Source organism: Anolis sagrei, chromosome 1 (assembly GCF_037176765.1).
Source record: "Anolis sagrei isolate rAnoSag1 chromosome 1, rAnoSag1.mat, whole genome shotgun sequence".
Taxonomy (NCBI): Eukaryota; Metazoa; Chordata; class Lepidosauria; order Squamata; family Dactyloidae; genus Anolis; species Anolis sagrei.
Window position 1 is genome coordinate 330283610 of NC_090021.1, and position 18211 is coordinate 330301820.

The window sequence follows — 18211 nt, forward strand, 5'->3', positions numbered from 1 at the left end:
GCACAAGCTGGCTAGGGCTTCTGGGAGTTGGAGACCCAAACACCTGGAAGGCTTCAGGTTGTGCAGGTCTGCCTTAAGACAGTGTTGACAGTCATTGTCATCTGAGCACCAAGCTGAAAATCACAATTGGAAACTGTTGAAAGAACAAATAATCCCTAGATGCGTTTTGGAAGAAGCCTCTCAAATGGTCTCTAGAAAGCTTAATTTTCTTTTTGTTTAGTTATGCAAGGCTTGCCTAAAGTAACTGTTTTATTTCCCAAATGCATGGTGTTAATTTGGAATAAAATATTGGTTGAAACATGTTGAATTATTTCTCTTTTTTATGTCATTCTTTCCATTATTTTTGCCTTTAATACTAATTTTTCTGTTCAAGTAATTCTTGCAAGCCCAGAAATGTGTCTCTGTGTTGTGTCGTTTCTCCCCATTTGACCTAAAGCTTCTGCTGAGCGCAGGCGGCATTCGCTTGCCAAGCAACTGGCCCCTTTCGTTGTCAACCTCTATCCCCATTTTATGCCATATGGTTTTATTGGAGAAGATTAAAAAGGAAAGAAAAGAAAGTGAATGCTACTGACAGGCTTGTCTAAGATGCTTGGGGATCTCAATTAAAACTGAAGGAGTCAAATTTGGAGATGCCAAAACAAAGACAAAATGTTTTAGTCTTCTGCACATTCCTGCAACATGTGCTTTTCTATTTATACCCGGGAACATTTCTTGTTGTTTGCTAAAAAGCCTATCTTGGAAGAAAGCGTGTTTCTTCCTCAACTCTTCCTTCCGCCTTATTTTTGACCTCCAGCCAGAAATATTTGCCATAAAATTATCATGAGTCAATCTGGAGACAGAAACATTTGAAGCAAGGAGGCAAGTTTCAAAAAGTGTGCTGGAGATCCGGGTGCGACTTAATGCAGGGTAAAAAGGCGCAGCTGGCTGAGTGTCAGCTGCATTAAGATCACTCTGACCAAAAAGGTCAAGAGTTCGAAGCCAGCCTGGGTTGGAGTGGGCTCCCAACCAATTGTGTAGCCTGTTGTCGACCTTTGCAACCCGAAAGACAGTTGTTTCTGTCAAGTAGGAAAAATAGGTACCACCTTAAAGTGTGGGGAGGCTAAATTAACTAATTTATCAGGCCATAAAAAAGACTCCAGCAAAGCACTCCAGAAAAAGCATGCGGGGAATGCGGAAGTACTTCATCAGTGTCGCAGATGAACGATGAAAGCGACAGCTTCCCTGGCAGCCAGAAAAAGTCAAATAGCCTCTGTGTATGTCTGTATACGTTGTATGTCAAAATTGGCATTGAATGTTTGCCATATATGTGTACACTGTAATCCGCCCTGAGTCCCCTGGGGGTGAGAAGGGCGGAATAGAAATACTGTAAATAAATAAATAAATAAATAAATAAATAAATTCAACAGTGGAGCACACAACCTCCATAAGGTGGTGGATCTTCCATGGCTGATGATCTCTAAACAGATACAGTATGGCCACCTCTAACATTCATTCATCACAGAATGTTATGCCTTGGTGCAGCTGGCAGGATTTTACTTATCCATTCTCCAAAACAATTCCCCCAGGAACTATTTCTGAGTCTCTCTAGGTTTTCCACTGTGATTCATTGGTATTCTTCAGACTCAAGCATATCACAGAATAGCCCTGGAGGAACTAGAGAAGCCTGTCTAGGTCTCCCAATGATATTTTATGGTAATAATAATAAACTTTATTTATACCCCGCCACCATCTCCCCAACGGGGACTCAGGGCGGCTTACATGAGGCCAAGCCCAGACATGAGGCCAGCAAAATAAAACCAAAACATAAGCAACAACATCATAAAAACATATAAATACAGTAACAATATAACATTGGTATGCTTTTCAGGGTAAATATAGTCACAATACAGCAGTGGTTCCCAAACTTTTTTTGACCAGGCACCACTTTGACCAGGGACCACTCTCTAACATTAGTATCAAAAGGTTTGCGACTCAGTTTTTGGTCATTTTAGATTTGGTTTGGGGTGGTGATTCAGAAAATTGCATTGGATAGGCCACATAAGCTCCAGTTTCTGATACAGAACATATGCCATGGTCAGTGACAGGGAAAGAGTGGCAGGCGGTGCGAAAGGAGCGGAAATAAAATAAAATAATATAAAGAAGAAGGAGGCTCATGGACCAGATTTTCATCCTCGCGGCCCACTGGTGGTCTGCAGACCACAGGTTAAAAATCACTGCAATATAGAGTTCACTATTATCTGGTAAAGATAATAGTGAACTCTATAAAGGTTAAGGTTTCCCCTTGACATAAGTCTAGTTGTTTTAGGTAAAGGTTTTCCCCTGACATTAAGTCCAGTCGTGTCTGACTTTGTGGAGTTGGTGTTCAACTCCATTTCTAAGCCGAAGAGCCGGCATTGTCCATAGACACCTCCAAGATAATAATAATAATAATAATAATAATAATAATAATAATAATCTTTATTTATATCCCGCCATCATCTTCCCAAGGGGACTCAGGGCGGCTTACATAGGGCCAAGCCCTGCAATACAGTAAACAATATACAACAAATACAGCAAAATAAAATAAAATAAAATACAAACCCATTATAAACACATCAACAATATAAAATCACACATTTAAAACATAGCATTTGATCACATTGGGTATTAGATTGCGGGTGAGACAGCAATGTAATGTGTCTAGAGGGGGAATCGGAGAGGTAAAGTAGGGTGTGATTGCACTAGCAGGAGAATAAAGTGCTACCGAGGGCCATTTTACAGAGGTAGGTCATGTCAGGGTATTACTGTGGCCATCATGACTGCATGCAGCGCTGTCACCTTCCTGCTGGAGTGGTACCTATAGATCTACTCACATTTGTATGTTTTCGAACTACTAGGTTGGCAGAAGCTGGGGCTAACAGTGGGAACTCACCCTGCTCCCCTGATTCGAACCACCGACCTTTCAGTCAGCAAATTCAGCAGTTCAGCAGTTTAACCCACTGTCCCACTGGGGCTCCATGGGAACTATACTGCAATATTAAGAAGAGCAAACTGCTTGGGAAGGGCTTTCTAATGAGTCACATAACAAATTATTTTGTTGTTGTAATATATTATTTCTTGGAGGTTGTTCAATTTCCTTCTACAGAAGGCTAGACAGGCTCTCTGCCCGTTCTTCTTATAATGGCAGGTAAAGGCATTCGTATTAAAGTAGGATATGACCAGTGAACAGGCTATTGAGGAAGAGCCTCTGGATGCTGAATGGTGTATTTCCCCCTTTCCTCCTCTGTATTTAAATGTTTTAATTCTATGCTCATGTTAATAGGTTATCTGTTTTAATTCTATGCTCATTTTAATAGGTTATATCATCAGTTTCCAGTTGGGTTGTTGTAGGTTTTTTCAGGCTATACGGCCATGTTCTAGAGGCATTCTCTCCTGACGTTTCGCCTGCACCTATGGCAAGCATCCTCAGAGGTAGTGAGGTCTGTTGGAACTAGGGAAAAGGGTTTATATATCTGTGGAATGACAAGGGTGGGACAAAGGACTCTTTTCTTCAGTTTTCAGTTGGTTTCTAAATGTTTTATATGTGACTGGTTTTTAGCTGCATGTTGTTTTGATCCATGTTGCCATCCACCTTGAGGAGAATGGCAGGATGTTCTGACCAGATACAACAGCAAATCAACTCCAGGGATCCATTATGCCATACTTACTGTTCCCACTAATGGATACAAGAACCCGGCTCCCACACTGGCTCTGACATCTCTGATGGGCAACACAAATCCAGTCGGGACTCCCTTCAGTTCTGGGTCGTGAGACAGTGACAGGTGGGTTTTCGCCATGCAGATTGGCAGGTTCGCAAATCCCTGAAAGACAAAGAAACAGATACTATAACAAAGCACAACATTTGCACAGAGCATCAGCAAAATGTCAGGTGACTGTTCCAATTAAAGTTTATTTTGTGTCCAACATTCCTTGCATCAAACATCAATTCCAACACTAATTGATTCACCCACTTTCTCTGTCAGTCATATATACATTCCCTTCTTTTTCATCTAGTCAAAAATGGGAAATTTAAAAATAGGTCCCAGAAAACCTACACACATGGAAAGATACCTACATAAAAACTCCAACCATCACCCAAGTAAAAAAAGAAGCACAATTAAAGCTCTGGCATACTGTGCAAAAAGGATCTGAGAAGCCCACCACCTCCAAGTGAACTGAACCACCTAAACTGGGCTCTACAGGCCAATGGAGACGCCACCAGAGACATTGGAAGAGCTGCAAGACCGAGAACAAACCATGAGAGTAAAGACAAAGATCTACCTAGAGGAAATGTCTTCTTACCATACCATCAAGGGAACCACTGACTGCACAGGGAAGCTGATGAAGAAAGTGTACCATATACCATGCAGCTGTGGACAAGTCTACATAGGGACCACCAAACGCAGCAGCATTGCCCAAACACGAATCAAGGAACATGAAAGGCACTGCAGACTACTTCAACCAGAGAAGTCAGCCATAGCAAAGCACTTGATGAACCAACCTGGACACAGCATATTATTGGGGAATACAGAAATGCTAGACCACTCTCACAACCATCACAACAGACTACACAGAGAAGCCACTGAACTCCACAAGCATGTGGACAATTTCAACAAAAAGGAGGAAACCATGAAAATGAACAAAATCTGGCTACCAGTATTTAAAAAACTCCAAAATCAGGACAGTAAATAAAGAGCAACACTCAAAAACAAGGGAATTCCAGACAGGAAACAATCAGGGTCAGCTAAAACACCTTCCAACAAAGGATGCTGTGGAATCATACATGGGTCTATTTTTTCCATAATTCTATGCAGAATAAGTCTCTCCAGAACTTTGTAAAGATGGACAACAAGGAGATTGGTCGATAGCTTTTTGGCCCATTTTTCTTGGTTACCAAACAGCAATTTATTGGAAGATGGGAAACAATGCAAAGCTCAGAGAAAATCAATACTGGGCTAGACAAACCAACAATCTGATTCAATACAAAGCAGCTTCCTATATTTCCTCATCATCAGACTGTTTCAGAGACAGATGAAGCCAAAGAGGAGCACAAAGTGACAAAGGAAGTATGTCCTTTTCTTAAACGAAACCAAGTTTTCTGACCCATTTCCTTTCCAAAAAGGAATAATTCCCAAACCAGCTTTTTTGCAATGATGCCCAACTCAGCTTTTTGGGAATGCAAGATCAGAAATTGGCATTCCCACAACCTATTGGCTGAGGGCACAAGAGTCCAGACTTGCAAGGATATCTGGCAGCATACCTGCTTGTTGTATTGAATGATTTTCTGCTCTGCTTCTGGCATCAGCTCAATATCATCTGCTCCATAAATCTTCTGTGCAATAATCCTAATCTTGTCTATGATGGGCATCTGGAAAAAGGGAAAAAAGAAATGCATAGTTTTCAGTCCTGCTTCTACAGAATGAGGCACAGTGACAATTAGAAATATCAACAACTGAAATCAATGTATTCAGGAAAGGGGATTCCACCTGAACACGAGGAAGAACTTCCTAACTGTGAGAGCTGTTCAGCAGTGGAACTCTCTGCTAATTGCAACATTCAAGCAGATGAGAGTACTTTCTCCCACCCTGGACATTCCTCAGATATATCAACCTCACCTGTCTAGTTTCCAACAGGAAACTAGGCAAAGATGCCTGCCATAGGTGTGGGTGAAACATCAGGAGAGAATGCTTCTGGAACATGGCTATACAGCCCGGAAAACTCACAGCAACCCACTTACATATATTGCTTGAAAGTAATTGTATACACAACATTTCAACAATGTTGTGTACAAAACAAAGTTTGTAAACACTGAATCTTTGTTTTGACCAACATGTCACTATCTCAACCACTCACATGGACAATTGTGGATTTCAGATTTCAGAACTCTAGAGAAAGAATACAGGTTTTCATTAAGAGTGAGCAATAATCTCTTTATTTTCTGTGGAGGCATCATTCTCTTGGAGCTAATCTGCCAAGGCCTCTCATGCCAGCATTGTTGCTGAAATTACAAGTGGGCAAAGGACAGAAGTATGTAGGTCAGTGTCCACTCTTTTCCTTTTCTCTTTTCCCCTTTCTCTCAATCTGGCAGATTGCTGAGGAAGAGATACATCGCTCTTGCAGAAGCCCAAATGTTTTGCTCACAGAATTAGGAATTAGGCCAAAAACTGCGTGACATTAGCTTTTGGGCCACATGGAGCCCAGGGCCAATCATATCCTACCCATGCTTTAAATGGTCTATAGGGATTATCTTGCAAGAAGCAGTGACACAGATTCCAAATCAATGGAGATCTGAAAAGAGTTTCTATTCCACTGTGAATACACAAAGTGTGTGGCTGTGTGCATGTGTATATGTTTTTGTTTTGATTGCATGAAAACAACTTTAAACAGGAGCAAAGCCGAAGAACCGAATTGCATCACTATAGCAGTTTTTCAAACCATGTTACTTCCCATTGGTTTGAACACACCAATTGGATTGTGAGCGTTTGGAAGAAATAATTGTACATCTTTCCAAGGACATTTGCTAGTTTAAGGACATAGACACTTGAATTAGATTGCTCCAAAGAGAGACAGAAAACATAAACATCTTGATCAGTTTGTGGTGGAAAAAGGAAGCGCATTTGTGTAGCCTAGGATTGTGAACTTTGAGCACTTAACCTGGCCTTCAACCTGGCATCCTGGAGATATGATAGACTACAATTGGAAATTGTAGTCAAATTGTTGGAGTACAATTCCCAATCTGTTAGGGGTTTACCTAACAGACTGGGAATTGTATCCAAACTCACTGGAAGGCACCAGGTATGAAAAGGTTGCTCTAATCCAGCGTTTCTCAACCTGGGGGTCGGGACTCCTGGAGGGCTTGCAAGGAGGGTGTCAGAAGGGTCACCAAAGACCATAAGAAAACACAGTATTTTCTGTATTGTCGAAGGCTTTCATGGCCGGAATCACTGGGTTGTTGTAGGTTTTTTTGGGCTATATGGCCATGGTCTAGAGGCATTCTCTCCTGACGTTTCGCCTGCATCTATAGCAAGCATCCTCAGAGGTAGTGAGGATGCTACCTCTGAGGATGCTTGCCATAGATACAGGCGAAACGTCAGGAGAGAATGCCTCTAGACCATAGCCATATAGCCCGAAAAAACCTACAACAACACAGTATTTTCTTTTGCTCATGCGGGTTCTGTGAAGGAAGTTTGATCCAATTCTATCATTGGTGAGGTTCAGAATGCTCTTTTATTGTAGGTGAACTATAAATCCCAGCAACTACAACTCCCAAATGTCAAGGTCTATTTTCCCCAAACTCTACCAGTGTTCATATTTGGACATATTGAGTATTCGTGTCGAGTTCGGTCCAGATCCATCCTTGTTTGAGTCCACAGTGCTCTCTGGGTGTAGGTGAACTACAACTCCAAAACCTAAGGTCAATGCCCACCAAACACTTCCAGTATTTTCTGTTGCTCATGGGAGTTCCGTGAGCCAAGTTTGATTCAATTACATTGAATATTTGTGCCAAGTTCGGTCCAGATCCATCATTGTTTGAGTCCACAGTGATCTCTGGAGTTAAGTGAACTACAACTCCAAAACTCAAGGTCAATACCCATCAAACCCTTCCAGTATTTTCTCTTGGTCAGAAGAGTTCCGTGAGCCAAGTTTGATTCAATTCCATCGTTGGTGGAGTTCAGAATGCTCTTTGATTGTAGGTGAACTATAAATCCCACCAACTACAACTTCCAAATGACAAAATCAATCCCTTCTCCAACCCCACCAGTATTCAAATTTGGGCATATCGGGTATTTGTGCCAAATTTGGTCCAGTGAATGAAAATCCATCCTGCATATCAGATGTTTACATTACGATTCATAGCAGTAGCAAAATTAGAGTTATGAAGTAGCAACGAATATAATTTTATGGTTGAGGGTCACCACACATGAGGAACTGTATTAAGGGGTCGTGGCATTAGGAAGGTTGAGAACCACTGCTCTAATCAGTCTCCCATGATGCTGCTCTGGCATTGGAACTCAACATTCAAGGCTTTTCTTTAAGCCTATGTGCAAAGAGCTCTGACCATGGTAGCTTTTGTGGTGCCTTCCGTTCGATCTGTCTTTCTGGTAGCAGACAAAGACATTTCGCTGGGCCAATTATCTAATTTTAATTGGGGTTGTTTTTTGAAAAGTAGTGCTAGCTTATTTTCTAACTGTTTGTGTTTTACTTCTTCTGCTGTGCCTTTGTTTACTTCTTGGTTTGCTTATTAACCAATTTTTTCTTCTGTTTTACAATTCTGGAGGCCATTCTCAAGGGGACGATATAAATCCCCAACTTACCTTTTTCTCTTCACCCTGTTATCTGTAATGGTCAGCCAGCACTCTGCGCCTATTGAAGCCATGCACAGTCGCACAGGCTTGGCTGGCCTTCTATGCACAAATCCAAGTTTCAGGAAGAATAATTGGCTATTTTTGCTCCCTAGGCTAAAAGAGCCTTAAAAATAGCTATCATGCTCACCAGAGGCTTCTGAAAGCTCAGCTGATCTTTTCCTCCCCAATTTGTTTCAGCAGGTACAAGACCCACTTGAAGTCCACAGAAATCCCATGTAGCAGTTAGTCATCGCTAGTATATAGTGTCACAGCCAATATGTTTCTAAACCCTTATGTTCCCCCGCTTTTCTTTACCGCAAACCATGTGTTTTCCATCCCTTCGTCATACTCAAAATCATTAGCAACTCATCGTAAAGAGCTAATCACTATGAATCCGGCCACAGAAAGCCCTAGATTGGAAATATTATGAACTTATAAGTGACCAAACCCAAAGGGTGTTCACCAATGGTTCCTCTTCATCCTGGAAAGAAGTGATTAGTGGAGTGCTGCAGGGTTCAGTCCTGGGCACATCATAGAATCATAGAGTTGGAAGAGATTTCATGGGCCATCCAGTCCAACCCCATTCTGCCACGTAGCAGGAAAATTGCATTCAAAGCACCCCTGACAGATGGTCATCCAGCCTCTGTTTAAAACCTCCAAAAAAGGAGCCTCCACCACAAGTCTTTATTAACGATTTGGATGGAGGTTTAGAGCAGTGGTTCTCAACGTGTGGGTCCCCAGATGTTTTGGCTTTCAACTCCCAGAAAGCCTAACAACTGGGAATACTGGCTGGGAATACTGGGAGTTGTAGTCCAAAACACCTGGGGACCCACAAGTTGAGAGGTTTAGAGGGTGTGATTATCAAGTTTGCAGATGACACTAAATTAGGAGGGATAGCTAATACTGCAGAGGACAGGAACAGAATTCAAAATGACAGTAGCAGATTAGAGAGCTGCTTGGCCAAAACTAGCAAAATGAATGTCAACAAGAACAAATGTAAGATCGATGTATTGTCGAAGGCTTTCATGGCCAGAATCACTGGTTAGATTTTTTTGGGCTATATGGCCATGTTCTAGAGGCATTGTCTCCTGACATTTCGCCTGCATCTATGGCAAGCATCCTCAGAAGTAGTGAGGTGACCTCTGAGGATGCTTGCCACTACCTCTGAGGATGCTTGCCATAGATGCAGGTGAAACGTCAGGAGAGAATGCCTCTAGAACATGGCCATATAGCCCGAAAAAATCTACAATAACCCAAATGTAAGATCCTCCACTTAGGCAGAAAAAAATGAAATGCAAAGATACAGAATGGGTGATGCCTGGTTTGACAACAGTCCATGTGAGAATGATCTTGGGAGTCTTCATGGACAACAAGTTGAACATGAGCCAATAGTGTAATGCAGCAGTTAAAAAGGCCAATGGGATTTTGGGCTGCATCAAAAGACGTCTAGTTCCAGGATCAAAGGAAGTCATGGTGCCTTTGTATTCTGCTTTGGTGAGACCTCATCTGGAAGACTGTGTCCAGTTCTGGGCACCACAGTTCAAAAGAGATATTGACAAGCTGGAAGGTGTCCAGAAGAGGGCAACTAAAATGATCAAAGGTCTGGAGACCATGAATTGCTATGAGGAGCATCTTAAAGAGCTGGGGATGTTTAGCCTGCAGAAGAGGAGGTTGAGAGGAGACACGACAGCCATGTGTAAATATGTGAAAGGGTGTCCTGAGGAGGAAGGAGCAGGCTTGTTTTCTGCTGCCCTTGAAACTAGGAGGCATGGGTTTTTTTTTCTGTGTCAAGAGTGACTTGAAAAACTTCTGATGTGAGAGAAATGGCCATCTGCAAGGATGTTGCCCAGGGGACGCCTGGATGTCTTGATGTTTTACCATCCTTGTGGAAGGCTTCTCTCATGTCCCTGCATGGGTAGCTGGAGCTGACAGAGGGAGCTCATCCGTGCTCTCACCGGATTCGAACCTGCGACTTCAGTCCTGCCGGCACAAGGGTTTAACCCACTGCACCACGGGGTTCAAATTATAGGAAAGCAGATCCCACCTGAACATTAGGAAGAACTAATGGGCCGTTCAACAGTGGAACTCTCTGCCTCGGACTGTGGTGGAAGCTCCTTCCTTGGAAACTTTTAAACAGAGGCTAGATAGCCATCTGTCAGGGATAGTTCGATTGTGCTTTTCCTGCATGGCAGGGGGTTGGACTAGATGGTCCATGTGGTCTCTTCCAACTCTGTAATTCTATGATTCTATGCACAGTACCCTTTCCTCAAAGAGTAAAAATAAAGTTTTTTCTTTGTGTTGCCACATAACCTGAAGAGGAGGAGTCACACCGGTTTCAATTCAGATCCTTACCTCCACATTATACAGGAATCTGAAACTGCTTGGCGCCTGCGATGCTCTCCTTACGGCTTCGGCCAGGGCCACGGCTCCCTTCCCGCCTTCAGCCCAGTGGGTGCATTTCACAGCATCAAAGGCACCGGCTTCTTTAGCCAGGCGGCTGACCAGCTGTAGTTCTGCTTCAGTATCAGATCTGTGGAGAAACCCAGGGACAAAATTGGTGCAAGAAATGGGTCAAGTCCGGGTTAGAAATCTAATGGATAGTAGGTTGACCCACTGAATCAGTTACTGAGTGATACATCAAAACTAATGTGAATGTAATGTATTGTCGAAGGCTTTCATGGCTGGAATCACTAGGTTCTTGTGGGTTTTTTCGGGCTATAGGGCCATGTTCTAGAGGCATGCCTCTAAATATTTATTTATTTATTTATTTGGGGTTCTTTTACCCCGCCCTTCTCACCCCGAAGGGGACCCAGGGCGGCTTACACAGTAAAGGCACGATTAGATGCCTGCATCACAACAATCATCACAAAATTACAATAAATTCACAGTTACCAACAGCTTCATGCATTATTCCAATAAAATCAATAAAATCAATACAAACCTAATTCTTTCCTTACATTGTCAGTGTTTGCTATCTCATAGATCTGCTTTTAATACCATTTTGTCAATCCTGCTGGTCTTTAATTGCCTGGTTGCCCAAAGGCCTGGTCCCATAACCAAGTCTTCACCCTCCTCCTGAAGGAGAGGAGGGATGGTGATGCTCTGATTTCCCCGGGGAGTGAGTTCCACAGGTGAGGGGCCACCACTGAGAAAGCCCTGCTCCTCGTTCCCACCAGCCTCACTTGTGTTAAACATTTGTGCTGGCAGGACTGAAGACTGACAGGTAGGTTTGAATCTAGGGAGAGCGTGGATGAGCTCCCTTTGTCAGCTCCAGCTCCCCATGTGGGGACATGAGAAAAGCCTCCCACAAGGATGGTAAAACATCAAAACATCCGGGCAACATCATTGCAGACAGCCAATTCTCTCACACCACAAGCGACTTGCAGTTTCTCAAGTCACTCCTGACACACATACTCTACTTGGATGGAGTCTGGCATTGGGCTTTGTTGTGTGCCTTCAAGTCCTTTCTGACCAATGGCATGTGGTGGAGGCTCCTTCTTTGGTGGCCATCTGTTAGGGGTGCTTTGCTTGTGCTTTTCCTGCACAGCAAAGGGTTGGAATGGATGGCCCTTGTGGTCCCTTCCATCTCTATTCTAGAATAGACCCTAATGAATGAACCATATCACAGGATCTTCTCAGCAAGGTTTGTTTTGAGTGAGTTCTCCATGCTTTCTCCTGAGGCTGAGAGAGTGTGACTTGCCCAAGTGGGTCTCCGCTTAAGCGGCTGAGGGGGAAAAGGAAAGGTCCTGAGGCTGTTAGGAATTGTGGGAGTTGAAGTCCAAAACATCTGGATGGCCCAAGTTTGCCCATGCTTGATCTAATTAATATTTACTATGTACTGAGAACTCTTACAGCTTTGATACACTCTTTTAAAAGTGGGGAAAACAACCTTCTGTAAGAAATCACTTTCTTTTCCCCTGGTATTTAGCAAGAATTGTGTCTTTTGGTAGTTTTGCAAGACTACAGAATTTATTTATTTGTTTTTATATATTTATTTATAAAGACATTTACGTGCTGCCTCTGAGCACCTCCTACATAAGTGCCACATTACATAAGTGGCTTAAAACAATAATGCAAAATACAAGAAAGGAAAATGAAACCGTAGAAACAAACACAAGATAGCACAATTAACACACGAATAAAACCCACTGAAAACCTGGCAGAATATGTATTGTTTTCACTGCCCACATAAGACAGAAACCATTAGAAGGTACTAACTATGGTAAACATTACAATGATTGAAATCAGAGGTGATTACATTGCAAAATCCAAGACAAAGTTTTGCTGTTATGGATCTGGGTTAGAGTCCCTATATGATTTGCCATTATGAAGGACAAAATTTACATTAAGAAGAGGAAGAGAATTACAAATTTGAGCATGAAGGATATGCATGTTCATGAACTCCCTCCCCGGACAAATTAGAGCAGCCCCCTTCCTCCTGACTTTCAGGAAGAAAGTTAAAACCTGGTTATGGGACCAAGCTTTTGGCTAACAAGCTAGTGCAAAATGAGTATAAGGAATTTTTGAAATGACTAATGCAATGGCTTTGGATTTGACTCTGAATAACGTGATTTTAAAAACTGTTTTAATGCTACTGTTTTTCAGTTTTAATGCATATGTTTATTTATTTAGTTTTAATGCATATGTGAATGGCTTATTGGCCTATGCATTTTGACTAACCCTGTATTATGTATATGTATAGCATCGAATTGCTGCCTTTTACGAGCCACTCTGAGTCCCCCTGCTGGGGTGAGAAGGGCAGGATATAAATGCAGTAAATACATAAGTTTTAGTGCTGGTGGATATCCGCTTCAACCTTTATATCTCATTTATACACGTGCTTTTATAATAATAATAATAACAATAATAATAATAATAATAATAATAATAATAATAATACAATACTCCTGATCTTACAATTGCCTTAAAAAACAAAATATGGATTGTCGATGTTGCAATCCCAGGTGACAGCAGGATTGAAGAGAAACAACTGGAAAAGCTGACACAATATGAGGATTTAAAGATCGAACTGCAAAGAATCTGGCACAAGCCAGTCAAGGTGATCCTAGCGGTGATTGGCAGTGTCTAAAGACCTTGGCCTGCACTTAAACACAATCGGCGCTGACATAATTACCATCTGCCAGCTGCAGAAGGCCACCTTACTGGGATCTGAACTAATAATGCATGCAGATCAGAGTATTATTATTATTAACGTTAGTATTATTATGTATTGTTTGATTAATATGAAGCTGGCTGCATAATTTATTTATCATATGCTTTTCCGCAAAGTTAGCGGAAAATATGGGAGGGTTGCAAATAGAAAGCAACATCTAGATCACCTAGAAAATTCTGTTTGAGGCAAACGATTGCACAAATATAAAAGCTATATCTGGAAGCATTTTTTGTTGCAGGTTATTTTATGTGTTCTCTGGCTAACTCTCTTAAACACCTGAAAGGGCAGCATAAACATTTAAAATGATTTTTTTTTAAGTAAAAAGAGGCTAATTGTGTAAAGAGATTTATTTAATATCCAGCCTTTCTCTCAGGTTTGGGCTATAATGTTTTGCAGCATATTTAAAAACAAAATAATGTATAAATATATAATGTTAGACCATTTTCAAGCAGCCATTTAAACATTATAAAATACTATCCTAATAAATGAAATAAAATATAAAACTTTAGAAGTCCAGCATGCCCTTTAACATCCAATTGGACAATAAATATCTACCTGACTAAAAAGGTATACATCATTCACTGCCAGCAGGTGTATACATATGATAAAGCATTCCCATTCATGTTGAGTTCCAGGGTCAGAGAAGCAGATGGTGAAAACAGAAGAACGGCCTGCTTCAGGGGAGCATGCTTGCTCCATCAATGTTTAACATTTACCCAAATGATTAGCCACTGTCTGAAGGGACAAAGAGTTTAATCTATGCTGATGATCATGCCATCACCACTCAAGCAGGGATCTTTGAAATGGTTGAACAGAAGCTCTCCAAAAGCATTGGGTGCTCTTATTGCCCATTACAGGGAAAACCAGTTGATTCCTAATACATTTAAAATGCAGACATGTTTTTTTTTCCAACTTAAGAACAGACAAGCATCTCAAGCTCTGAGGATTACCTCGGAAGGAATCCCATTGGAGCATTGCAACACACCAAAATACCTCGGAGTCACTCTGGACCGTGCTCTGACTTACAAGAAGCATTGCTTGACTATCAAGCAAAAAGTGGGTGATAGAAGCAATATTATACAAAAGCTGACTGGTACAACCTGGGGGTCACAACCAGATACAGTGAAGACAGTGAAGACTGAGGCAAAGTCTTATCACAAAAAGAAAGTCATCTTCAACCTCAGCAAGACGGAGTGGATGAGGGATTTGAGGACATCCAACCCCAAATTGGGAAAGAAGTCGTCCAGGAATACCTGGCCGCTCTAAATGAGTTCAAGTCCCCAGGGCCAGATCAACTACACCCCAGAGTATTGAAGGAACTAGCGGAAGTCATTTCGGAACCATTGGCAACCATCTTTGAGAGTTCTTGGAGAACGGGAGAAGTTCCAGCAGATTGGAGGAGGGCCAATGTGGTCCCAATCTTCAAGAAGGGAAAAAAGGATGACCCAAACAACTACCATCCGGTCAGCCTCACGTCGATACCGGGCAAGATTCTGGAAAAGATTGTTAAGGAAGCGGTCTGCAAACACTTAGAAACAAAAGCGGTCATCGCTAATAGTCAACATGGATTTATCAAAAACAAGTCATGCCAGACTAATCTGATCTCTTTCTTCGATAGAGCTACAAGCTGGGTAGATGCAGGGAATGCCGTGGATGTGGCGTACCTGGATTTCAGTAAGGCCTTCGACAAGGTCCCCCATGACCTTCTGGCAAGGAAACTAGTCCAATGTGGGCTAGGCAAAACTACGGTGAGGTGGATCTGTAATTGGTTAAGTGGACGAACACAGAGAGTGCTCACTAATGCTTCCTCTTCATCTTGGAAAGTGCCGCAGGGTTCCGTCCTGGGCCCGGTCCTGTTCAACATCTTTATTAATGACTTAGATGAAGGGCTAGAAGGCATGATCATCAAGTTTGCAGATTGGGAGGGATAGCCAATAGTCCAGAGGACAGGAGCAGAATTCAAAACGATCTTGACAGATTAGAGAGATGGGCCAAAACTAACAAAATGAAGTTCAACAGTGACAATTGCAAGATACTCCACTTTGGCAGGAAAAACGAAATGCAAAGATACAGAATGGGGGACGCCTGGCTCGAGAGCAGTACGTGTGAAAAAGATCTTGGAGTCCTTGTGGACAACAAGTTAAACAAGAGCCAACAATGTGATGTGGCGGCAAAAAAAGCCAATGGGATTTTGGCCTGCATCAATAGGAGCATCGTGTCTAGATCTAGGGAAGTAATGCTACCCCTCTATTCCGCTTTGGTTAGACCACATCTGGAATATTGTGTCCAATTCTGGGCCCCACAATTGAAGAGAGATATTGACAAGCTGGAATGTGTCCAGAGGAGAGCGACTAAAATGATAAAAGGTCTGGAGAACAAGCCCTATGAGGAACGGCTTAAGGAGCTGGGCATGTTTAGCCTGAAGAAGAGAAGGCTGAGAGGGGATATAATAGCCATGTATAAATATGTGAGAGGAAGCCACAGGGAGGAGGGAGCAAGCTTGTTTTCTGCTTCCCTGGAGACTAGGATGCGGAACAATGGCTTCAAACTACAAGAGAGGAGATTCCATCTGAACATGAGGAAGAACTTCCTGACTGTGAGAGCCGTTCAGCAGTGGAACTCTCTGCCCCAGAGTGTGGTGGAGGCTCCTTCTTTGGAAGCTTTTAAACAGAGGCTGGATGGCCATCTGTCGGGGGTTATTTGAATGCGATGTTCCTGCTTCTTGGCAGGGGGTTGGACTGGATGGCCCATGAGGTCTCTTCCAACTCTTTGATTCTATGATTCTATCTGCCCTTGCACTTTGCTACTCTGTTGCTGAATACACATGCACAGTATGGAATACATTTCACCATGTTAAAAAAGTGGATTTGACTCTTAATAAGACATGCCATATTATCACAGGATGTTTACGCCCCACACCACTGAAGAAATTACACTGTTTAGCTCAGGGGTCCTCAAACGTTTTAAACAGAGGGCCAGGTCACAGTCCCTCAAACTGTTGGAGGGCCGGATTATAATTTGAATTACACATGAATGAATTCCTATGTACCCTGCACATATCTTATTTGTAGTGCAAAAACCATTTTAAAACAATACAATAATTAAAATGAAGAACCAATTTTTTGAAATATATAAATTTATTAGTATTTCAATGGGAAGTGTGGGCCTGTTTTTGGCTCATGAGATAGGATTGTTGTTGTTGTTGTGTGCTTTCAAGTCATTTCAGACTTAGGTTGACCCTGAGTGAGGGCCGGGTAAATGACCTTGGAGGGCCGCATCCGGCCCCTGGGCCTTAGTTTGAGGACCCCTGGTTTAGCTGGTATTGTACCACCTGACATTTGTTGGGAACTAGGAGCCTGTAATGAATGGACCAAGGCAGTGACATCTCCAGCCCACCCTCTGTTCGGATATCAGCCAGCATGCCAACAATTTAAATCAAGAAACAGCGTTTAAAGATCTACAGAGATACTTGCAGGAAGATCTCAGCAAGTGAGAGTCCAAAAGTGGCAGGCTAAAACCCTGCAGTTCAATGAGTGGCTGAGACCAGATGAGAAACTCCCTCCTGGGCACACAGAAGACTGGGTGACTTGGAAGGCTGAACAGACTTTGCTCTGGCACTACGAGATGCAGGGCTAATCTTCAGAAATGGGGCTATAAAGTGGAGCCCGTGACATGCGAGTCTGGAGAAGACTACCTACTACAATGCAACCTGACCCCTGCCACATGCACAATGGAGGACCTTTTTACAGCGACACCAGAGGCACTCCAAGTAGCTAGCTTCTGATTAAACAACATACATTTTCAGATTTGGTTTCCACCTGCTTTCTGAAAAAGCAATTAAAGCAATTAGTATAAAATTAGATACTAATTTTTGGTATCTCTAGCAGTTATTTAGAAAACAATTGAACATAATTCCAAGTTTTTAACTTTGTGCTTTTTTATACATTATAACTCAATTATAATGAGTTATTTGCCTCTAACATGATAAATAAATAAATATTCCCTATCATGAGGCATTCCAAATGAATTGAAAAAGTTCTTTCAAGGCACTCACTTAAATATTCAGGAAGCTCTGTTTGAGCTTGCTTGAGCTATCAAGTCTCCTTTGAAATTCTGACATATACTTTTTCAAGAAATTGCCCCAAATACTTTTTGCTTGTGTTCATCTAGAACGGCATTGCAATCTGTACTACTTTATTTCAGTCAATTATATGATCAATATGTATTCAAGTAATTACCTAACTACCTTATTGAAATTCTTAGTAGAACTGATTATCTAATTGATTCTTCTGTTATAATGTAGAGGCTGGTAAATAGCCAGTAATGGCCATTCCCAGGAGGAAATTTGCTCAATTGTGCTTCTAGCTTGTCCAATATCTATACAGGAAAAAAAATGTTACTAACAGTACTCCTAAGTGTTTGTTCCTTTCTTGTTGTTGTTCATTCGTTCAGTTGTCTCCGACTCTTCGTGACCTCATGGACCAGGCCACGCCAGAGCTCCCTGTCGGCTGTCACTACCCCCAGCTCCTTCAAGGTCAGTCCAGTCACTTCAAGGATGCCATCCATCCATCTTGCCCTTGGTCGGCCCCTCTTCCTTTTGCCTTCCACTTTCCCCAGCATAATTGTCTTCTCTAGGCTTTGCTGTCTCCTCATGATGTGGCCAAAGTACTTCAAC

The 18211-nt window shown here is 42.1% G+C and overlaps 1 protein-coding gene across 1 annotated transcript in view; it reads right to left on the reverse strand.

Moving 5' to 3' along the window:
- Positions 1–18211, reverse strand: part of MTHFD1 (methylenetetrahydrofolate dehydrogenase, cyclohydrolase and formyltetrahydrofolate synthetase 1) — a 121559-nt gene that overhangs the window by 11279 nt on the left and 92069 nt on the right. The window contains exons 24-26 of the mRNA XM_060754319.2: positions 10716–10893; positions 5279–5386; positions 3687–3839 (exon numbers count right to left, since the gene is read on the reverse strand). Of these exons, the coding sequence (XP_060610302.2) occupies positions 3687–3839; positions 5279–5386; positions 10716–10893 (439 nt within the window). The remainder of the gene's footprint in view (positions 1–3686; positions 3840–5278; positions 5387–10715; positions 10894–18211) is intronic.